This window comes from Microchirus variegatus (genome assembly GCF_963457635.1).
Source record: "Microchirus variegatus genome assembly, chromosome: 18".
NCBI lineage: Eukaryota > Metazoa > Chordata > Actinopteri > Pleuronectiformes > Soleidae > Microchirus > Microchirus variegatus.
The window spans coordinates 3,606,572-3,620,679 of record NC_139819.1 but is presented as its reverse complement, the minus strand read 5'-3'; the positions used below and the strand labels follow the sequence as shown (position 1 = coordinate 3,620,679).

General features: G+C 40.1%; 1 protein-coding gene across 1 annotated transcript in view; it reads left to right on the top strand.

The window, feature by feature from the left end:
* The window catches only part of adgrv1 (adhesion G protein-coupled receptor V1), a gene marked incomplete at both ends in the record, with an annotated part of 129,106 nt that overhangs the window by 95,409 nt on the left and 19,589 nt on the right, over nucleotides 1-14,108 (top strand). Inside the window, 2 exons of the mRNA XM_083905111.1 lie at nucleotides 5,506-5,684; nucleotides 8,738-8,895. Of these exons, the coding sequence (XP_083761237.1) occupies nucleotides 5,506-5,684; nucleotides 8,738-8,895 (337 nt within the window). The remainder of the gene's footprint in view (nucleotides 1-5,505; nucleotides 5,685-8,737; nucleotides 8,896-14,108) is intronic.

Here is a 14,108-nt window from a genome sequence, read left to right as displayed (position 1 = left end):
TGGCGGCCTCTAGTGGTAATGAAAACAATAATTCATACATTCAGGTGATTATACAGTCAAATAAAAACATCACTCATCTCCATATTTGATAAATGTGATTTTTCACTCACGATATAGTAACTATTATCCCGCACATTTTCCTGATGACTTTGCAAAAACAACATTCTTGCTCTTTTGCGAGAAGCATGTGTTTTTATGACATAACAAGTCGTGAAAACCTTCATTCTCTCTCACAATATGGGCTTCGGAGCAGTTTTCATTACGACGAGGACGAGATGAAGGCGCCGCGTTGCTGCATGATGTGACCTTTGACATGAGGCCGGTACCATTTAGGGATGCCTCACTCCAGCAGCTCCTCCTCCTCCTCCTCCTCTTAAACCATCTGGCCTCTATTTGGTGTTCCTTTGTGTCGTAACATCCAAGAACAAAGTCCTGGCTTGAAGATATGAAAGGCGTGATTTACATTCTCTCCCAAAAAAAAAAAAGTATATTGAGTTTTCCGATTAAAAGAAACACACTGAAATCCATCACACTCACAAACCAAAGAAGGAACGATGAGGTTTTTTTTTGGTTTTTTTTTCCACATAATCCACTTTAAATCCTTCAGAGAGACTAGAGTTGACTTCTGACCTAGTGTACGAGCACAAGAATGTGGCGAAAACAGGACACGGAGTTCTTTATCGTGGGGGTTAAACTCCTTTAAATCAGCTGACCCTTCCCCTGTACATCAGAGGTTCTCAAACGTTTTATATCAAGCACCACCTAAAGATTTTTTTTTAGCAGCTTTTGCTATGCAGTTAGCTGTAACAAATATCGCTCTGCTAACTTTTGGTAGCTAACACGCACACCTAGAGTCGGATTCACAGGGTGCAGTTTTACATATCTGTGTTTCGATGTCTTGAAATAATGTACATACTCGTAAATGTCAGTATTCTGTTGAGTGGTGATGCTAAACTATAGCTTCTCCAACACACTTTGAAGGGAAGGATGAGGTGATGGATATTTAGCAGCTTCATCAAAACGTAAATAAATCGATAAATTAAACGCTAATAATTCTCAGAATAATCCACGGGATGTGTTTATTTATTATTATGGACACAGTGCTCCCAACAAATTACTTTTTCAACATTAGCGGCTTTTGCTAGGCCATTAGCTGTAACAAATATTACTCTGCTAACTTTTGGTAGCTAACTCCCACACCTAGCGTCAGGTACACAGTCAAGTATGAAAGTGACACGTTTTGAATCCGCTGTAAAGGTAGCTGGAGTCACTCATAGCTAGCTAGTTAAGCTAACCAAGCTAATTTACATGTTGAGATGTCGAATATGATGCATTATCACAAAAATTCATACTAAACTCTGTTATCCCGAGTCATTCAGACCTCCACGACTTAAACATGGCCCACATACAGTTTTAAACCAGTATTTCCTTGAAAACACACCGGGTCTAATTCCCCCCCTCTTTCCTCCTCCTCCTCCTCCTGTCTAAGCCTAACTGTTGTTTTGTTCCATTTTTCTCAAATCTCTTACAGCGTGTATCGTTTGTGAGTGAGCGTAATCGATGTTTATGGAGTGGATGTAATCTCTCCAGGCACATACGTTATTATCAGAGGAGTATTATGAGATTATAGCTCATGGAGACTGACCACAATAGGGTTATACTTGGTCCGAGCAGCCCTGTACGTGCCAAATGTGTGTCGCCATTTAAAAGGAAAAATGGGATGTTTCTAAAGTGACCTCTGGTCAAGACTCAGGCCAAAGGCTTTCGTGGAACTTGAGCAGTGAAATGAATTGTGTCTCAGACACACATGGCAGCAGTTAGTGTGTGGACGCAGAGCTGATGTGATCTACTGGAGGAAACGTAAACAACGATTAACACCAGAAAGTGCAAATTGAAGGAATTCACATCCTCCGCTTACTCACACAATTATTTTCCAAAGCAGTTATTTCCAGGAATTGAGGTCACAATAGATTATTTTATTTTGGCTTTTTTTTTTTTTTCCAGTGTTTTACTCAATTAGTAAATAACGTGCATTTAATAATAAGCTGTTACAGAAATGGCAGTAAAACAAGATGAGGACTGAAATGTGGCCACAAAGGACAGCTTTGTTTCTGTTCAGAAAGACAAACAGAGGCAGAATAATAACACCAACAACAACAACAACAGAAAGGTTGCACACTACACTGCAGCTTTAAATATTGCTGCCAGCCTGTTTTCCATTGATGTGTGCCACTTAAACCCTCCTCTCCTCACCACTGTCTCAGTATCGACCACAGTCAGTCTCACCGCTCGTTTTTCCCCTCCTATCAGGTAGCGGCTTTGAGCTGAGTGGTGGATATGAGTGGGCGCCAGCAACTATGAAGAAGGCTGAAATCAATAACTGCAGTGTGTGTGTGTGTGTGTGTGTGTGTGCACGTGTTTGCAGATACTGCTCCCTGACATAATGCCAGAAAACAGCCAATAATTTCATCCCTGTTCAGGCCAGTGTTTTCTTGCCTGCAGCGTTTGCAGAGGCCACGTCAGTTTAGCGAGGAGCTGCATAATATTACGTAACAGTAACACGTACAGTACAATACAACGCAGAAATGACTGACCAAAGCACGGTGCTCGTTAGCCAGACAAACAACCAGCCGTGGTGCCCCGTTCAAAGCTTTGCACTCGGTCAATAAATGCCAGCGTTTTATTAGTATTTATTTGTTGGGAGCATCGTGTCCATACATTCACAGTCGAGCATTAAAGCGACATGTTTTTTAATCCACTGTAAAGGCAGCTGGAGTCATAGCTAGTTAGTTAATAGTTAAGCTAACTAGCTGAAATAGTTAAGCTAACTAGCTGAAATAGTTAAGCTAACTAGCTGAAATAGTGAAGCAAACTGACTGAAATAGTTAAGCTAACCAGCTGAAATAGTTAAGCTAACTGGCTGAAATAGTTAAGCTAACTGGCTGAAATAGTTAAGCTTACTAGCTGAAATAGTTAAGCCAACTAGCTGAAATATTTAAGCTAGCTAGCTAGCTAAAACAGAGTTAATATACGTAATATATAATGAAAAGCAAATAAAACCTTCATGTGATTTCAGGCAGTTGGTTTACGGTATACATTTTTCATAAGTTTGGAAGCAAATATCTCACTTGTAAAAATTTAAAGATAAAGTGTAAAGTTGTGTTTAGGACGGGAAGAAAGATGTGAGTGCGTAGATTGTAACTTCTACACACACGCGAAAAGGCAATTATGGAATTTATTTTCATTTGTTTGTAAAAAAAAAAAAATGTTTTAATTCATGGATAATAATTATAATTATTATATAATTACAATATTTGAATCAGCCCTTTAAACAGTCGAAATCATGTCCAGAATATAAAAAAATATAGTGCCAACTAGCATGCAAGCCTACCATTGTGTATCACAGCTTTATTATATATCTGCATTGAAGCAGCCACTGCAGAGGCAATAGCTCCACACACACACACACACACACATTCTTGTACTTGCGGCATACTGAGGACCAGCATTTCCACTTTATAAATCAACACAATTACAAATATCTACTTCATGAATGACATCTACAAAGAACTACTGTTTGCAGTACCATAAAATGTCTGCAGGTGGAGCCCCAGAGCAAAAATTGGCTCCAAAATTTGAAAAAAAAAATTGGCTCCAAAATTTGAAGAAAAAAAATTGGCTCCAAAATGTGAAAAAAAAAAATTGATCCAAAATGTGAAAAAAAAAAATTTGGTCCAAAATGTGAAAAAAAAAAATTTGGTCCCAAATTTGAAAAAAAAAATTTGGTCCAAAATTTGAAAAAAAAAAGATTTGGTCCAAAATTTGGAAAAAAAAGATTGGTCCAAAATTTGAAAAAAAAAATTTGGTCCAAAATTTGAAAAAAAAAATTTGGTCCAAAATTTGAAAAAAAAAATTTGGTCCAAAATTTGAAAAAAAAAATTTGGTCCAAAATTTGAAAAAAAAAATTTGGTCCAAAATTTGAAAAAAAATTATTGTCCAAAATTTGAGAAGTCGTGACAAATTGAGTATAGCATGTTATAGAAACCTAAGGAAGTGATTTCAATGAAAACAGTGAGGACCGGCCAAAATGTCCTCACTCCGTAAAAATGACCTCACTTTGTTGGTTAAAAACCCTCACTGGTCCTCAGTATGCCGCAAGTACAAGAACACCCCCACACACACACACACACACATTACTGTATCACAGTATCGGCTCTGACCTGCATTAATTAATCAACCTGTTACACAACTGAAGTGCAGTTTTGGCCTCACACTGATGTGCGTGATTATGGTCAGCATCTCTTATCCTGCTGTTATTATCGTCACATTATTGTGTCATGGCATATCCTGTTTGGGGGCCTGAAGGACAATGAGCAACATTTTCAGCTGTTGTACGTTATAGCTGTTCCATAAATGTGAAGTAGTCTCAACAAATCAAGGGACTCTCGTTTTAAACCCGGCGTGGATATTGAACTGGAAAATGAACAGCTACTTTGTTTTAAAATAAAACGCTGCACCGAAGAGAGACCATTGTCTCTGAGTGAGGTCCTCACACGGGGATAAGACACCGTGTCTGTGGAGAACAGGTGCTCAGAGAAGCCACTTATGTAACAATATAGGGATTAGTTTATCAGATAGAACAGTCTATTATAGCCCGCTGTCAGTTTACACAGCAAACATAGTGGCTGTGGGTCATATAAAAGTGCAGTTTGGACGAACGAGGCATCCAAAGTCCAACCATGTTTACACTCTAGGTTAAAGATATGATATGTAATATTTCTGCATGAAAATTAAAGGCTGATTTTGGCTGATTATTGATGCTACGCTACATTGGTCAAACAAAAAGTTAGCCAACAATAAATGGCTAACTTTTAAAACAAAGTTAGCCATTTGTTTAAAAACAGTACATGTTAGCCAACGTGCCTCACGGTAATTATACAAGATAATAAAAATAATAAACCAATCCAACAACAATTATTACGTAAGTAAGAGAAGATAAAAACAATAAAACTGGGTTATGCTTCACTTGAGTTGAGAGCAAAGGAGAAGAGCTCTTAGCCGTGACTTAAATAGCTCTACAGTCCGCTGAGTGCGTATATGGAACGGTAAACTGAAAAAAAGCTAGCTCAAAAATGTTGAACTCTTGAAGCAACACCATTATCACTAACGTTAAAATACAGTAGTGTAAATAGGCCGAGCAAATACACTGGTAGACGCTGGTATAGTGAAATTAGCCATTAGCTAGCTCCACTCCGCTCACATACCCCGGTATAAACAGTAGAACAGTATTTACTCCAAGTACCATCAGAGGAAGCTCGCGTACCATTGGTGGTACTCGTACACCACAGTTTGAGAACCATGGCTCTAGATCTACCTTATGGAAGAAATTATAAATATGTATTTAGGGGAAAATATGGTGTCACATGTCTGTGTCACATGCATTATCTTCCCCCTTGTATATTCATTCATTCATTCACATGTTCTTTTTCAAACTGTGTCCCCCAGGCCGTGAACTTCTGGCAAGTTTTGGTGATGAACGACGAGCACACGGAGCGCCGCTACCTGCTCTACTTCCTGCTGGGCTGGGGACTTCCCGCCGCGGTCATCATCGTCCTGGTCATCGTCCTGCTCGGAGGCTTTGGGTGGACGATTCACTCTGTGTACGGACTGGTGCAGGGAGACGTGTGAGTGGACGCTGGCTGCAAAACACACACACACACACACAGAGGGATGTGTTGTTAGTGGTGACTTCACATTCTTTTTTTAGACCAACCTCTCAGAGTAAAGAGAAAACACCTGAGTGAGTGACATCACGTCAGGAGGTGGCTCGCACACCAATCGGCTGAGTGAATCATTGAGTTTCAGCGCTGACGTGCGTCTCCTCACACACACACACACACACACACACACACAGTCATTAACACAGCAGGGTGCAGGGCAGAGAAAAGAGAGACGCCTCCAATAACAACACCATCGTCCACTTCCTCGCGTCCCCTTAGTGTAACTTTCGAGCTCAAACGCCGCCCCGATGTTGAGTTGAAACTCGTGCCTAAAATTATCCAGCGGTGCGAGGTGTGGCTGTTCTGGGATCAGCGTGTGTGTGCGCACGCCTGCTTCCTGTGGTGGACGCTGAGCGTACACACGAGAGACGTGAGGACACGGAGGAGTATTCAGTTTCCCGGGGAAGCTTACCTTCCTCTTTGAGGGATAGAGGCAGCCTTTGATTCATTCCGCCCTCCTCCTCCTCTCTCCTCATCAGTGTTAACAGGGGGCCTCTTGTTTGTTGTCTCAGTTTCTCCAGGTGCCAGACACGTACCATGCATACATTGATGCTCCTGTATTGTTTTGCACAGGCTTATGTATTTATGTCGTATGTATTTGAGCAGCTGGTTTCATTGAAATAATTTCTGCCCTTTGATATTTATATATATATATATATATGTATGTATATATATATATATATATATATATATATATATATACATATGTATGTACGTATATATATATACGTACATACATACATATAAATATCAAAGGGCAGAAAATAAAAGTCTATATATATATATACATATATGTGGGTATATATATACCTATGTGTGTATATATATGTGTGTATATACGTATGTGTATATATATATGTGTGTATATACGTATGTGTATATATATATATGTGTGTATATACGTATGTGTATATATATATATGTGTGTATATACGTATGTGTATATATATATATGTGTGTATATACGTATGTGTATATATATGTGTGTATATACGTATGTGTATATATATGTGTGTATATACGTATGAGTATATATATGTGTGTATATGTGTACATATATGTGTGTATATACGTATATGTGTACATATATGTGTACATATATGTGTGTGTATATACCTATATGTGTGTATATACGTATATGTGTACATATACGTGTGTATATACGTATATGTGTACATATATGTGTGTATATACGTATATGTGTACATATACGTGTGTATATACGTATATGTGTACATATATGTGTGTATATACGTATATGTGTACATATACGTGTGTATATACGTATATGTGTACATATATGTGTGTATATACGTATATGTGTACATATATGTGTGTATATACGTATATGTGTACATATACGTCTGTGTATACGTATGTGTATATATACGTGTGTGTATACGTATGTGTATATATACGTATATGTGTATATACGTACATATATATGTATATTAATTTAGAAAAACCCACCTTTAAATGTATTAAGCTATTTATTACCAACACCTGCGTGACCTCTGACCGTCTGTGACTCATCGGGACAGTTAGCATCTTTACCTGATCGCGTTCCTGTTGTCTGAGGAACGTAAAAAGTACCAAAGACTCACCGGTAACAACAGTGAGAAAACAAGGCAATATCTCAACAGGTTTTTTTTAATCCATATACACTGAGAAAACAGGAGCAAAAACCTGTTAAAAGCTGTTTGCATATAACAGTTTGTCATTGGGATCAGATTAGGGGGACCTGGTTTCTACTACAATTAATCTGTGTGTTAGCCATGTCCTTAAATGACACATAACCTCACACAGTGGTAATCTATGAAAACTCCCTCATAAAAGTCTATAATTGCTCGTTGAATCCAGTGAAATGGCTCCCCGGGTAAACGTTTTCCCCTCCATCCACCACCAAACTCCCCTGGGAATTCATGTTCCTTGTGAGACTTTCCCGTACAGTAGGATCTCATCTGCTCACACAAGGCCACGGCAGTGTAAATATCCATATTCCAGCGCTGTGTCCGCGCTCTCATCCTCTCCGTCTCTGGGACACGAGGTATGCCGTGCTTTATTTGGCATACCTCGTGTTGTGTTATGTCTAGTGTCGTTCCACTCATTCCTGTGTCATCACCAAAGAGAAGCGCCTGAGTCCTCTCCCACCAAAACGGCGGCGGCTGAGCTTGTTTTGTGAACGTGACATCAGTGTTTTTGCCGTTACGCTCGATGAGAAGACGCAGGATTTTCCCCAGAGAAAAAACATTTGAATCACTTTTTGTTTTCTGGTATGAAAATCAAAACACGTCTGAGTGGAAATGAACTGTGGGAAAGACTCCTGAGAGATAGACTGTCAAATACATAGACTAATATAATATAAACTAGTGCAGTGCCCTGTTTTTCAGATATTGAAATAATCAGTCTCGTAGAAAGTACCTTAAATGGATACTTGAACAAAAAGTACTTTGTAAAGCAAGTATGTTACCAGAATTACTTTGGTAGAAGTTTAAGTCACTTTTTTATAGTATTAAAAAAGTGAAAGTACTTAAAGTATATGATGATTTACTGTACTTCAGTATCAAAAGTAATTTTCCGGAAAAATCTTGCATAGTTCTGCTTTAATCGTGTCCCGTTTTGGTCCAGAACACAAGACATTTTTCATCTCAGTGGGTTAAATAAAAGTTACGTGAAATACAAGTATAAAGCAAATACACGCAGTTGCAGAAGTCATTTAAATTAAAAGTAGAAAACCGCTTCAGCGTCTTTGACGTTGGACTTTATCCCAGTGGATCTGCAGAGTGACCTGGTTGTTCTGAGCAGAACTGGAACACACGTACAGTATTTTTTGCTGCTGACGGCAAAAGCTGCCGAGTCCTGACGCTGATTCTGTTTGTGACGCTGGCAGAAACGAAGTCTGCGTACGCTCTCTTTAACTCGTGTATCATAGTTTCCTGCCCCTGTTTTCCCCTCAGGTGTTTTATCCCGGACATCTACGCCGCTCTGTGCACGGCCGTGTTGGTGCCTCTCATCTGTCTGGTGGCGGTGACGGTGGTTTTCATCCACGCCTATCAGGTGACGCAGCAGTGGAAGTCGTACGACGACATGTACCGCGGACGCACCAACAGCACAGGTAAAAAAATAAAAAACTTACAAGACACAGTCTTTATTATTATTATTGACCATTTTGTGCCGTTTATTTGGACGTCGGCCACATCTGCATCAACGAACATTGATGGAAATGTGAGAAAATGAGTGCTGGACACTAGGTTAACACACATTAACGCATGATGCGTTTCCATGACGAGAGAAAAGACGTTATGTTTACGTGCCGCGACACTGGAGTCCAGGCACCGTTTACCAGTTAGCTCCTTTAGCTGCATTAGCTCTCTTAGCGCCGTTAGCGCGCCTACAGTCGAACTGGAGCAGCATTACAAATAACTAGCGTACCTGTGTACTGCGTATGTGTGCCTCTGTTTTTAAAGTTTAGCATTTACTTTAGAGACTCACCCGGAGTCACGTAAACATGACGCCCAAGCGCGTCTTTTCCGATCAGTTAACGTACGTTAACGTTGACCCCGTTAATGCATTAACTGGCCCAGCACTAGAGAAAATATCTATGAACTGAACTTTGAGCGAGTTCTTTGTAAACATAAAGTGACACAACACTTAAGTGCACACAAACAAGATAAGATTTCTGAAACCACCACAGAAACCAGTTAACATTAAGTTACCAGGATGTTCCACCCTTGGCCCCACCCTTGTTTTTACCTAAAAAAGCTGGTGACGGTCTTAACGCAGAATTTGGCACAGTTTCGAGTGTAATGAACGGGTTATATTCTGTAAAACTTTCTGTAAAAATTTCCTTGGCAGTCCTTGCTGAGCAGTTTGCCCCAACACAGTGTACAGCGTTTATTCTCCTGAGCTGCAGATACACACAGAGAGAGAGTGGAATACTTTTGCCATTCACAGAGAGGCGGAGGCTAAAGGTCAGCCTGTAGGGTTTTTACCTGACACGAGCGTTTTATTGTGGAGGGACAACACGGAGAGTACAAACAAAGAGGGAAAACAACATAGAGGTGGAGGAGAAATCAGTCAGCAGTGTCAGCCACGTCTAAAATCTCCCATTTTGGCTCCGATGCTACATCCACACTTGTTTAAAATGCTCCGAAAACATCTGCTGTCCACGCTACACTCTTAGAAATAAAAGTGCTAAGTAGAACCATATAAGGTTCTTCGGGTTTGTCCTCATAGGAGAACCCTTTTTGGTTCCAGGTGGAACCCAATGTTACCAAGTACCCTTTTAAAACCCTTTATTCAGGAAAGGGGTTTTAAAGGGTTCTCTGTTGGCGGAAACAGCAAGACTGCTCTAGTAAAGCGAGACAGCTGCAAAACGTGTTGTAGTTTGACTGAAAACACCAAGAAGGACCCACAAAAACTTAGACTAGATGTGACTCCTACTGCTAAACTGCTAAACTACTACATTTTTATGTCCCAAACATTTTCTCCTTCACTTCCCGACATCCCTCTGTGTGTCTTTTGCGTTGGTATGAACGTTTACACAATACCTTGAGAAACGTTGATAGCGAGCATATATTCTATGTTATACACTCTTATAAATAAAAGTGCTAAGTAGAACCATAATATGAAGAAACTGAAGAACCTTATATTGTAAGGTTCTTCAGTTTGTCCTCATAGGAAAAAAGGTTCCACCTGGAACCCTTAGTGTTACCAACAACCCTTTTAAAACCCTTTATTCAGGAAAGGGGTTTTAAAGGGTTCTCTGTTGGCGGAAACGGCAAGACTGCTCTAGTAAAGCGAGACAGCTGCAAAACGTGTTGTAGTTTGACTGAAAACACCAAGAAGGACCCACAAAAACTTAGACTAGATGTGACTCCTACTGCTAAACTGCTAAACTACTCCATTTTTATGTCCCAAACATTATCTCCTTCACTTCCCGACATCCCTCTGTGCGTCTTTTGCGTTGGTATGAACGTTTACACAATACTTTGAGAAACGTTGATAGCGAGCATATGTTCTGTTATATACTCTTAGAAATAAAAGTGCCAAGTAGAACCATATAAGGTTCTTCAGTTTGTCCTCATAGGAAAAAAGGTTCCACCTGGAACCCTTAGTGTTACCAACAACCCATTTAAAACCCTTTATTAAGGAAAGGGGTTTTAAAGGGTTCTCTGGATCAAAATGGTTCTTACTGGAACCATTAGTGTTACCAAGAACCCTTGAAAAACAAATGGTTCCAGGTAGAACCTCAGCCCTTGTAGTAGAACACTTTTGGAACCCTTATTTCTAAGAGTGTACCCCAACATTTTTAACCCTACAAAACTTAAAAAAACGACCCCGACCCTGGCTGACCCCAGATACATTTATTCAGTCATTTTTTCAAATTCCACATTACAAATTCCATACTGGTTGACTCCGGTGTAAACTTTATGCGTGTTTATGTCATTGTTGGTGGAGAGCACGGCTTCTTATGTCACAAAAGAACCTCAAAAGCGTGCCATCGCGTGCCTGACTGCAGACACGTACCCGTACCAAGCCTGGAACTGAACTGATAAAAACCTGACACCCAAACCATGCACCCGTGCCCATTCAAAAACACACATAAGTATACGTTTCCTTATCGCGGTCCCTATTGAACGCTGCGACGTGTGTTTACGAGACACGGTGTTCTTTCGCCCTGGTGAGGTGAGCGGAAATTTTTCCGATTTCCAAACAGGGCACGGCGTTGAATGAATAACTGTTATTGTTCTATTTAAATGGCTCCGAGTGTTCCCTGGCTGCACTTTGATCATAACACGGTCAGGAATGTGGTAATAAACAGATACATGTGGAGAGAGGTTTGATTGCAGAAGTCAGGACTCATGTGTTTGTGTTTTTGCTCTCACGGCCAAGAAGTTGACACGTCAAAGTCTTTTGAGGACACAACACATTCATTTTCTCATACCTTAATAACCTTTAATAGGCTTAAATGGTGTCGGTACCTGACCAAGGAATGTTTTAGAAAACCTCCTGAGTCTTGATTTGTATCCCAATCACCATCCAAATCCAATCATGTCTTCCTTGAGTCATTACCTACATTTTCCAGCTTGGCTAACGACGCACTGTATCTCAATTTCATTTGAGATTGAGTACGAGTCTGGAAACGGTGTATTCACCTTCCACTCTGTATAATTTTGCTCAGTGGAGCTCCTTAAGCAAGTTGCTTAACCCTTCTTTTACCATCCTGTCGTCGCGGACAGGATTTGGTGTACTTATCGTTAGCATAACTCATCTGTGGCTCGCCGCGTTGGATGTATATAAAAGCTAATAGGCGTTGCTTCTCTGTCGTCACCATCGCGTTAAGCTAACCCTAACTCTCTACTCGCCAGGGGTTTGTGACCAGTTTCCCTTTTTAGAGCGAGATTCGCTGTCTTTGCTCGAGTGAGATCAAATCGGCGATAGAGTCGGCTAGCTTAACCCAGGCTATACGCTACTGTTCAAAAGTTTGGCGTCACTTAGGGTTAAATGACACTCTATACATTGTTAATGTGGTAAACGACTATTCTAGCTGCAAACGTCTGGGTTTTAATGGAATATGTACAAAGAGTGTATAGAGGCCCATTTCAAGTGTTTGCTAATGGCGCTAGAAGGCTATTGGATGATTAGCAAACCCTTGAAAACCCTTGTGCAATGATGTTAGCACAGCTGAAAACAGTTTTGCTGGTTTTTGTCAATGTCTTGACTATATTTTCTATTAATTTTGCAACTCTTTTGATGAATAAAAGTGTGACATTTAATGGAAAACACAACAAAAATTCTAAAGGTGACCCCAAACTTTTGAACGGTAGCATACTTGACATAAAGAACACAAAAAGTGTGTGCTTAGAAGATACCTTAAAGAATCCGACTCCATGTCGCGTTTTATCGCTTCTGCCGCCGTATTTTGTTTTAAAGAAACACTTACTCCATGTGTTCACGACTCGTGCTCTTGCTCCACACTCGCTTATACTTATGCTAGCGCTTGTTATTACAGCTGCTGACCCCGCTCTGACCGTCCTGTCAGCATCGCAGTCTCGAGTGTTTTTTGTTGAACTCCCTGCTCGACTTTTTTCTCGGTTTGTTCTTCTCACACCAGGATCCTCCTCCGGGCAACAACAAAACCCGGAGCTGCTCTGCCTGCGGAGAAAAACAGAGCAGCTCCCTCCTGCTGTGCAAACCAAAATCCCTCCACCGGGTGTTGAAGTGTTTATTTCTTTGCTCCGTCAGACTTAAATACACCCACTGACATGACTTGGCGTCTCGATACAGTGCATCGATTGAAATGCTCGCGCTTCTTCGCGTACAGACGAGCGTATGTGCGCGTACAGTAGCCCCCTCTGCTTCGTCTTAAAGGCACGCGGCCAGACGCTTACTCAGCATTCCGCAGTCGGGTTTCTTTTGGCCCTGGGAACTCGTCTCTTACTGCTGTGGGAGCTGTGCTCTCTGCACACAGGCTGGAATGTGCTTACATGGTTGGAAAAATCAAAGCAGGGAGGGAGGGAGAGGAGACGCGTAAGACGAGGGAAGAGAACGAGGGCTTTGAGACAGAATGTACAGTGTGGTCATGTGAGGATTTAACACCAAATACATGGCGGCCACACAAGGGAAAACTTGGATTTTATCCACTTCACAAATGCCTCATTATATCTTTAAAATAAGTACATCACTTTATCTCAATCATTAAACAGCATTTTCTAACTGGTAACTGAAGATTCACTCTCCCGCACCAAAGTCCATGGAGAAAATTGGCGTTTTTAGATCATGGGGACACAGGAGCTTCTGGTCTACTGCTGCATTATTTAAGTTTGTGTCACACACAGGTTTTCAAACCCTCAAGTCACAAAAAAGCAAACTTTTTTGCATAGTATAGTATGACGTCAAATTTTGGGTAAAACTTTTTTTTCACATTTTGGATGACATACTATAGTATGACTTTTTGTCAAATTTTGGACCAAAAATTTTCGGTCAATTTTCTTTTCAAATTTTGGATGATATAATATAGTATGACTTTTTGTCAAATTTTGGACCAAAAATTTTGTGTCAAATTTGTTTTTCAAATTTTGGACGGCATAGTATAGTATGACGTTTTTGTCAAATTTTGGAACAAAAATTTGGGGTACATTTTTTTTTTTTTTTAATTTTGGATGACATACTACAGTATGACTTTTTGTCAAATTTTGGACCAAAAATTTTGGGTCAATTTTCTTTTCAAATTTTGGATGATATAATATAGTATGACTTTTTGTCAAATTTTGGACCAAAAATTTTGGGTAAAATTTTTTTTTCAAATTTTGGACGGCATAGTAT